Source organism: Aegilops tauschii, chromosome 2 (assembly GCF_002575655.3).
Source record: "Aegilops tauschii subsp. strangulata cultivar AL8/78 chromosome 2, Aet v6.0, whole genome shotgun sequence".
NCBI lineage: Eukaryota > Viridiplantae > Streptophyta > Magnoliopsida > Poales > Poaceae > Aegilops > Aegilops tauschii.
Window position 1 is genome coordinate 20890184 of NC_053036.3, and position 10600 is coordinate 20900783.

A 10600-nucleotide genomic window follows, 5' to 3' on the forward strand; every position below is an offset into this window, starting at 1 on the left:
ACAAATTTCGGTTCTCAACCCAACCCAAATGTTACTGCAGGTGCATGTCCCACTGAATGTACACCAAAACCATTGGATGCTAATGATGTTTAATTTTGACAAAAAAGAAATTCAGACTCTGAACTCCATGAATTATCATTGCGAGAAGACCAAGGAAGATTCTCTTGTAAGTGTTCTCTTGCTGCCTCTTTTGATCCGCATGGCACATGAGCTCCCAATGTACCATAACCCTATGTATAACTCGTCGTACCCTAGGTGGACTCGATTCAGTTCTGCATCGACGAAGCTGTCAAGAATGGGTTGATATCACCAGCTAAGAACATCAATTTTGCCGAATGGACCAAAAAACGCTATGAGCACATACCACAACAGACCGATGGGTACGCATGGCCTCATAAATTATTATTTGCCTACACGAATAAGATTACTAATCTTTAACTAAACATCGCAGGACTTCCTATGCGGTTTGGACACTGTAGTACATGTTGTCATGGAACGGGGATGAAATGACCGATATTTATAACCAGGTAATTGAATGCCTAATTTACATTTGTACTTTGTTTAGCTTGAAAGCTATCCTGACGTAAGTGTCGGTTATCAAATATAGGCAAGGATAGATATTTTCAGGTGGAAAATATGTACAGCCTTACTGCATTCAAATTGCAACGCGCTTCGTCTCGAATCATATAAGTTCTCCATAACGGTTAGTGCTACATCAAGAATATATCATTTATTTCATAAGTCTCATGATTAGAACTAACGCAGCACTCTCTCTTATACAGAAGGAGGTGTACGATGCCCAGCAAGCAGTTCTACCTGATGGTTCAGAAGACGACGTACAATTAGTCAACAATCCTGATGGTTCCAACGAACCCGACACATCCAACTCCCAGAAGGATACCGGTGCACCCAACTCTCCCAAAAGTGGTGCACCCAACTCCCCAAAAAGGAAGAGAGCACGTGGACGCCCGAGAAAGCTAGTCGATCCCGACGAAGCAGCAAAAACAAAGAGTCTTAAAGAACTGAAACTTAAATTTGACAGCAAGACCATAGCCAACCAAGTGCCTTCGTTACCATCACGGTCACGCAGAGAGCATAAACCAGCACCAGCTTTATTGAGCCCATTCAAACACAAATAGGTAGCATCAATTGATCATCAATTGATAAATGCTCATGCTCATGCTCTACTTTTAGCATCATTTCATACACGTTTAGTTCTTATCAGAAAGTGGAAATAGGTACTTTTGGCAATCATGAGCATCCTCTACTTATAGCAATATCTAATGCATCATCAGTACAAAGCTTGATTTGGCAATAGGTGGAATCGGCAATCATTTGCATGGTTTAATGATATTTGCTACTTGTTACAGGTGTAATTCTAATTGGAATAAGAAAAATGGCTTCATTATACTCCTCCATGTTTCACACAAGGGGGGTTTGTTCTATCTACTGGAATGAAGAAACCATTATTCTTTCTGACAGCGGCAATACTGCTTCTCCAACATTGTTAGACCCTGATAAGTTTCAGAAGGAAATTGGTAAAGGAGCTATGGGGTGTCTCACTGCTCATATTGATGAGAGATGTGGCTGTGATCATCTAGATAATATACTGGGGAAAATTGGCTACATGAAATGTTTTGATTTTGTGTCAGCCGATAATTATTAAGGGAGCAATCACTTCCTTTGCAAAATGGAAATCTGTACAGAATTTGCAAATGGATCATCTATGAACATGTGTGCAAACTGATCATCTATGAACATGTGTGCAAATTAATTCATCTACATAAACTAAAATGAATCAGGAACTGCAGCATTTTGTCATTAATGTATCCCTGCCATGAACATTTTCTTGTATTTGGGTTCATTACCCACTTCTTTCATTAATGTATCCCTTGTGAAACTTATGCTCATCTAGTTAACAAGACAAACCCCAATGCCATGAAAAAAAAACAGAGTATCTGTTGGAATCAGAATTTGAATCAGATTTAAAATTCCACATCCAACATGAAGATCTATGCTCCATCCCTACAATCCTACATACGTACAACTAGCACGCCCTAATGAATTTGATGCTCATCTAGTTAACAAGAAAAACCTCAATGCCATGAAAAAAACCAGAGTATCTGCTGGAATCAGATTCAAAAATCCAGATCCAACATCAAGATCTATGCTAAATCCCTACAATCCTACATATGTACAACTAGCACGCCCAAGTGAAATTGATGCTCATCTAGTTAACAAGAAAAACCCCAATGTCATGAAAAAGAGAGAGCAAAAAACAGAGTACTATCGGTCTCACAAGTGCACGCGGTCGTGCACCTCCTGCGGTTTGCCATCAATTGCTATCGGTCTCACAAGTGGGTCCCCTTGTCATCCACACAACCGCGCCACCACATGTACCACATTTTTCTTTCTCCCCGTCTCGACCACTCCACATCTTTCTTTCTCCCCTTCTCGACCAGCGCCGCCGCCGCCATCTCCCGACGACCCCTCTCTTCGCTGCCGGTGCGCGGCCGCCGCCAACTCCGGCAAGTACGTGAGATCTCCCCTCTTCTTCCCTTCCCCAACCGTTTTAGAGTGGTTGGGCTTTTTTAGAACCGTTCGTTGATGTCGATCTAACGGCAGACAAATACGAAGTACTGGGTAGTACTCCGATGAAAGTACGTGAAAGTACTAAAACGAGTGGGGCCGGTACTCGTGACAAGGTGGGGACGTGTTTTAATATAGGGGCAGTTTAGTCCTAGGAAAATTTGCACGCGCCGCCCCTCTCGTCGAATGCAAAACCACAATTACTCATCGATGGCCATCTCCGCCCTCTCCTCCAAGTCCACCGCAGTCATCTCCTCCTTCTCGCCGCTGCAACTTCTCTCCACTCAGGCAAACCCCCCCACCCACCCCCACCCCCTCTTCCATCGAAGCAAGAATCGGCAGATCGAGCTGATGGCCGGCGGCGAGAACACCGACTTCGTGCAGATCGCCGGCGGCGACCAGGTCAAGTTGGCCAGGTTGAGGGAGATCCGTTCTTGGTTTGACAACATAAGGCAGATGAGCTAGATGGCAATGGCCACTCTCAAGAATTTGACGAAGAAGGAGAGGGCAAAGCTTTGCCCCCCGCCCGCACAACCGATTCACAAGATCGAGATCCTCCTCTGGGCGATGGAGCAGGCCAATTCGTCCAGCAAGTGGACCAGGCGGAGGTGGTGGGCGTTCAGATCCAGGGTAGAGCATCCACTGGATCAGGAACCCACTGTGCACGAGGTGCCGTTGCAGATTGTGCAGCCTCCAACCGAGTCATCGGAGACTCCGAAGCACAAGATGAGGAGGACAGTGGTCGCGGCCTCGCTTCCCCGCCGTTCTCCACGCTTCCCTCGCCGCTCTCCTCGTCTGAACGGCGGCGGTAGCTATGTTTAGAGTAAGCTTCCCCACTCCTCATCTTCCTACTGCTCGTGCTTACATCGTGGTGATACTGATCGTAATAGCTCAGAGAGGGAATGCTATATGGCATTTTAATCTCAATGAATTGCATGAATATTTGAGTACATGGATTTGGAGGATGATTATGATGTATGTGAACCCTAGGCATCATATGAACCCTAGGAAAAATTAGTAATGTTCTAGTGGTAGACACTGAAATATTTCGGTACACACCGGTAGGCACTGAAATATTTCGGTACTGTCCTAGGCAAAATTTGTAATGTTGTAGTGGTGGACACTGAAATATTTTGGTACACACCGGTAGGCACTGAAATGTTTCGGTACTGCCCTAGGCAAAATTTGTAATGTTGTAGTGGTGGACACTGAAATATTTTGGTACACACCGGTAGGCACTGAAATATTTCGGTACTGCCCTAGGCAAAATTTGTAATGTTGTAGTGGTAGACACTGAAATATTTCGGTACACACCGGTAGGCAATGAAATATTTCGTTACTACAATTTCAGTACACACCGATGCACACTGAATTATTTCAGTACTGCAGTTTCAGTACACACTGAAATATTTCAGTACTGCAAATTCTATACAAAGTTGGCATTTTGTCATTTATTTGTGAATTAATCCATGCATCATATGTCCTAACTTTGTACATGAGTTTGGGTCAATTTCATGTCTATTTATTGTTAAAATTATTGTCATGCCATGAAATACAAGACAAGTCACTGACCCAAGCTTGCAAAGATGCCATATCAATGTTGCTGATATGAATATGCATGTTTTCACCAAGTGTTGTATCTGAATTAGAACTGAGCATTTTTTCTTGATGGTATCCATGGATCTAGAACTCCTATGAATTTGCTCATGTTGGATGTTTTGTTCTCCATCATTTGTACTAGCATTCCGTGCGATTAGATGCCACGACAAGACCCCTGGCAAATTTATTTTCTTGCCTCCAACATCCCATGTGTGTTTTGCAGGAAAAAACCTGGATTTCACCCGGCTGGCTAAAGTTGTGAGGCTGGGAGGCTGATGGTGCTGCTACTGGCTGATCCTTCTTCTTTCAGCTTTTGTTCGTCCTTTCTCAAGCCGTTGGACCAGGGCTACTTCCGTATGTGCTGTTAATGTATTAAGTAGTTCCTTCGAATTTGTAGTATTAGTTAGTTTGAATGTGGAAGTACCTTAATTTTTAGGAACGAAATGTTGCTTTGTATGACCAAGGGTTTGATACCTTAATCTTTGGATAATTAATTATGTGAACTGTTGGATGTGGCGCACAACGAAACGCCTCTACCAAATATACTAGTTCAACATGTCGGTCCAATTAGAGACCAACCACTACCATATAGACCAGTTAGCATTTCATACTACAACCTGGCACGTACAAAACATCACACAGTGGAATAATCCCAGCGAGTAGACCACTAAATACCGAAAACATCACAACATGTCAGAAGTGTTTTAAGCATTTTATCGTTGCAAAAACCTTAGAAAATCCATACAAATGCCGATAAACTAGTCATGATTGCTTTTCATGTTGATACAAAGATGTAGAAAAATATTGGGTCCGTTTACAACCTTAGAAAACTTGCTTCTCATGTTTACATCATGGCCGCCGGTTGAAGGAGTAGAAAAGCCCACCTACCTAACATGAGTTTTCTCACACACCACGGCCTGCATACGACTACAAACCCAGTGATATGGGCCACGATGCAGGCCCGAGGGTGGTTACAGAATGGAACACCAACAGCACGAGCCCCACGACCCCCACGATCACGATAACGACGAGCGCCTCCCTCACGCGACGAACCGCCTCCCCCAGAACTCAAAAAGGCACCTTCTCCTCCATTCCTCCCTCATTATGCGAACCACGTCCATCTACTCCACAAACTGCAACCACCGTCTCTGTCTCAAAACCGCCGTCGCTGGAGAAGGGCAATGGCGGAGGAGCCGTCTACCAAGCGTCACTGTGGCGAGACGTCCGACCAGAGCATCAAGGAAGAGCAGAGCATCAAGGAAGACGACGTTCAGTTCCCCGGTGAGAAGCGCGACTACACCACCAAACTTGACAAGGTGGAACTCCACGGCAAAGAGACGCTGGAGGTCGTCTGCACCAGCAATCCAGACACTGCCGACGAAATGCTCACGAGGCTCTTCATGAAAGCCGTCGGCATGTATCCTAGATTCGTCGGCGTTGATGTGGAGTATACCAGGGATGACGAACCTCCGCAGTACGCAGCAGTTCTGCAGTTATGCGTGGATGAACTCTGCCTGGTCTACCACATCGCTGCGGCCACAAAATGGTGAGCCATCCTACTCATATACCCTAGTTTCTCAACTACATGTACTAGTGTAGATTGTGAAGTGGACGCACTAGTGTGGTTTCTCAAGTACATGCACTGGCATAGATTTTTACCCTGATGCACTGGATTAGTATCTTAAAATCTTGCACCAGATTAATCACCAAACTTGATATACTAGTGTAGTTTCTGATCTTGATGCATTAGTGTTGTGTCTACCGCTGTGGATGCATTAGTGTTGTGTCTACTAGTGTAGTTTCTGATATACTAGTGTAGTTTCTGATATTGATGCATTAGTGTTGTGTCTACCGGTGTGGATGCACTGGACTAGATGTATTAAAAGTTGTTTCTGAAGTTGATGTAGTGAAGTAGTTTGTTGTAGTGTTATTTTCAACTGTATGATCCAAAAAGAGAAATAACATCATGTACTTCATGCATTCATCACTCGTATTGTTTGGTTCTAGCACTAGCATTGTCTCACTTTGCCACAATTTTTTGCCAAGTTTGCCTAAGGTTAGTTCATCAAAATGAGGGCCACAAGTTGGCAAGCATAAGGGAATCTTGCCACACTTTTTGTGTGTATGCCATGTGGGACCCAAGTGTGGCTTGCCTAAGGTGTGGCTTGAACCAGACACACACCTAAGTTGGTCAAACTTGCCTAACCTTAGGTGTGGCAATCTTTGGCAAACTTAGTCACAAACCAAACAACTCCTAAATCTTCAAAATTACTACTAATCTTCAATATGCCTCTCCCCTTGAAGGCCCAAGTGCCTCAAGAGCTTCCTCCAGGAGAAGAACTTGTTCACCTTTGTCGGTTTCAGCATTCATAATCACAAACAGATGCTGAAGATGTCTGGTTTGGAGATCAACCCCGAAAAGTACATCGACATTCAGAAAAACTATAGAGTTCCATATGCCGGCAGAAAGAAGCCGTACGACTCCTTGGCTGATGTTGCAGCCAGCGTCATCCACCCATTTTACCAAAACATGAAGAAGAAGATCAACAGGACCGAAGACCATAAACTGTGGGGGATCAGCCCGCTGCCAGACTACCTCATCGAGTACGCAGCGAAGGATGCGTACGCCACCTACAAGGCTTGGAAGATAATAGACAACATCAAATCAGGTGTGGAAATTTCAGAAGCACAGGAGGCTGACCCCTACTACCACTGCCAATACGCGGCATGAAGAGAGATCAAAGTCTGCCTTCAAGTTGCTAGCGCAGTGTCCTTTTATGATATCTATGTTTCTTTGTTGTTCGGTGTGTCTGGACTTATGTCCTATGGTGTGTCTGAACTTATGTTGTGCGGTGGTTGATCTGCCGTTTATCTTAAGAGTTTGCTGCTACTCTGGTTTAGTGTTCCAAGTTGTTAATACTATTTTGGTGATGCATGATAAGCCTTGTACAATGCTTGATGCGTACGGTGGTGCTTAGAAAAATAAACAGGGTTTTTCTGAAGCACCGGTGCCTATTTCTACAGGAGAGACGCCTAGTTAAGCGTCTACCCTGTACAAATAAGCACCTGTGCTTAAGAAAAGCTTCGTATTTTGTTTATGCATTATTTCAAATTCATAGTAGCTTGTGAATGGAACTTTGTGGCAGCCAGCCTCTACCATTGATACTAGTTCAACATGTCGGTCCAATTAAGCCTTGTACAATGCAGGGTGCTTAGGAGAGGTGCTTAGAGAAATAAACCAGGTTTTCCTTAAGCACCGGTGCTTATTCGTACAAGGTAGACGCTTAACTAGGCGTCTCTCCTGTAGAAATAGGCACTGGTGCTTCAGAAAAAACCGCTTTATTTTCTAAGCACATCCCTAAGCACCTTGCATTGTACAAGGTCTTAGAGACCAGCCTCTACCATATATAACAGTTACCATGTCACACTACGGTCTATAAAACATCACACAGTGGAATAATCATAGCTAGTAGAGCATTAGTACAGTTAATAATAGTTGCAATCCATCACAAGCAATAGTACCTAGATATGAGTAGATATAGGTACGGTAATACACGACAAGTACTCGCAAACAAGAGCTAACATAACAAGTTCATTTCACATTGATACATGGCCCACCCCAGTTCTAAATGAGGTGGATGGTGATCATCATCCTCAAGTCATGGCGACGGGTGTTCGCAACAGTGAGTAGGATGGCCTGTCCTACCCGAAGATTCTTGGCACGAAGAAACTTCTTCCACCTTGCCCTGCTCAAGACAGTGCGACCGTCCGTGTCCACTGCATAGGCACAGCTGGTGATGGAGCCCGTTCTGGTAAGGCGTAGTCCAGCAGCCATGCCTTCTTCGTCCGGGTCGATGCCACAGCTATCAAGTAACCTCTTAGGTAATTTCTGAAAACAGTTGACTTGATATATGATCATGTCACGTGCAACTATCAACAAAGCATACACTTCAAGACACATATATCATTGGATTCAACACTGAGCATATATATCATCACATCACTACACTATACGCCAAGCATCAAATTACTACAGTAATTAGGCATATCATTAGATTACTGCGTACACTAAGCATATCATCGCATATTACTACACTACATGCATGTCATAAAATTCTTCACTAAATGAATTCTAAACTAGGCCTCTCATCACAGTACTACAACATGCATATCATATGAACTACTACACTAACTAAGCATGCATATCATGTAATTACCACACTAAGTAACATACCATGATATGCCGTTTAACATTCGTCCTTATAAGGCGGGTCACGAATGGCTTCCCTAGGTAGTCTTCACGTAGCGGAAGCATGTCCTAGAGGTTGCCGATTTCCTCGTCGCCCAGTCTGAGTCCTTGGGCATACAGGTATTCAGCAAGTGGGTTCTCATCATCATCTGAATCGTCATCATCTGAATCAGCACCATCTTCCTCCTCATGAACTTCATCCTCACTATCCGGAATCAAATTTCGATAGATAACAGAAATCCTGGGCATATCTCTTCTGAAGGAGAAGCAGATCAATTCACCCCCACTAAGACGCATGCGGGCGATGAAACGATCCCAATCATCTCCTCCTATCTGGGTTATCTTTCGCCCCTTCTCGACCTGCATAGTGTATGGGCCCCCAAGAGCGTCGAAGGTCACGGTGTCTCCGATGAGCTCATTGAATGCCAATCTCACATTGCATGGTACGATCTTTGTAAGATAAAAACAAATAACAGACACAATACATTAGTGGAAATAGCAAAAAAAAGAATGTACTGTCAGAAGGTTCATATAAATTGTTACCGCTGCAACAACAAAAGAAGGCTGGAAGTAGATGCTGAATAGCGTGGCAGTAGAAAGGCTGGTCCGGCACCGTGAGCTGCAGCGTCCACATGGTGCTTCCTCCATTCTACACAGAACATGTTGAACTCTAAGTTGAATTGTACATAGTACAATACAAAGATCATACATATAATAAATCATAGTGATAACCTATACTGTCAATGGCAATGCCCGTCTCATCTAAACCTGGGAATAGTTCGGCACCCAAACTAAAACCAGTCCAATCCACGGCACACATCGAAACCAAACCAATCCAGATATTTTCATTTAGAATCTAGACCAAACCGAACTATACATGCTCGTCATCCAACCCAGTCCAAACCGTTTTCAAATTTTGGATTGAATCCAAAGGTTCAAACCGTGGACAAAGCCATATGCGAGGGCACGTCATGAATCTAGATCAGACATGACATCGAGAGATCCGACGAGCTCCGGCCGGCAACAGCCAATCGGCTCAGATCCGCCTCCGTAGGGAGACGCGGTTGGGGAAGGGAAGAAGAGGGGAGATCTGACGTACTTGCCAGAGTTGGCGGCGGCCGCGCACCGGCAGCGTAGAGAGGGGTCGTCGGGAGATGGCGGCGGCGGCGGCGCTGGTCGAGAAGGGGAGAAAGAAAGATGTGGAGTGGTCGAGACGGGGAGAAAGAAAAATGTGGTACATGTGGTGGCGTGGTTGTGTGGATGTCAAGGGGACCCACTTGTGAGACCGATAGCAATGCAAACCGCAGGAGGTGCACGACCGCGTGCACGACCGCCACGTCCCCACGTGGAATGGGGACGGCCGGGTGGGTGTGTCAAGTCAAATCGGCACCCGCGACTTCTCGGTAACTCCAACAGGCAGGAGCAGTGCATTTCTTCCCCAAATCGGGTAGAAAACCCTCGTCCTCTCCCGAACCTAACCACCCTCTCTTCCTTCCTCACCACCTCACCACCCTCTCCTCCTTCCTCACCACCCTCCTCCCTTCCTACGCCTCCCTCCTCCTGTCTTCGACCGATGATGAAACGTGGGCGTGAAGATGCGGCGGACGAGCCGGAGGCAACCATCGGAGCAGAGCAGTCTGCTGCCGTGGCTGCTGCCGTGGGTGGAGCGGCTGAGTCCGCCTTAGCGGTGAAAGCTGGCGGTGCAGCGACCGTTGTGCCTGCTCCCGCTGCCATCGCAGCCGTGGAGGCACCCGTCGGCGAGCAGAAGGTCGGGGAAGATCTGGAGGAGGAGGAGATGAGAAGGCTTAAGCGCAAGGTGCATGACGAAATCGAAGAGCTCTACGAGGAGAACGCCATAAAGGAGTTCGACGTAGATTGCAGGAAGGGCAGCGACTTCGACGAGGATGCCATCGACGAGCTATCTGAGGTAGTACTCTGTTTTTTGCTCTGTTTTTTTCATGACATTGGGGTTTTTCACACAAGGGATACATTAATGAAAGAAGTGGGGTAATGAACCCAAATACAAGAAAATGTTCATGGCAGGGATACATTAATGAAAAAAGTGGGTTAAACAATGGATATATGGCAGGATTCTCCATTGGCTTCCCCAGGACAGTGACAAAATGCTGCAGTTCCTGATTCATTTTAGTTTATGTAGATGAA

At 45.3% G+C, this 10600-nt stretch overlaps 1 protein-coding gene across 1 annotated transcript; it reads left to right on the forward strand.

Annotated features, from left to right (window-relative positions):
- The first annotated feature begins 5369 nt into the window (after positions 1-5369).
- On the forward strand, positions 5370-6919 carry LOC141040638 (uncharacterized). Its single transcript, XM_073506754.1, has 2 exons — positions 5370-5734; positions 6493-6919. The coding sequence occupies exons 1-2, from the start codon at positions 5370-5372 to the stop codon at positions 6917-6919; spliced, it is 792 nt and encodes a 263-aa protein (XP_073362855.1).
- Positions 6920-10600: the final 3681 nt, after the last annotated feature.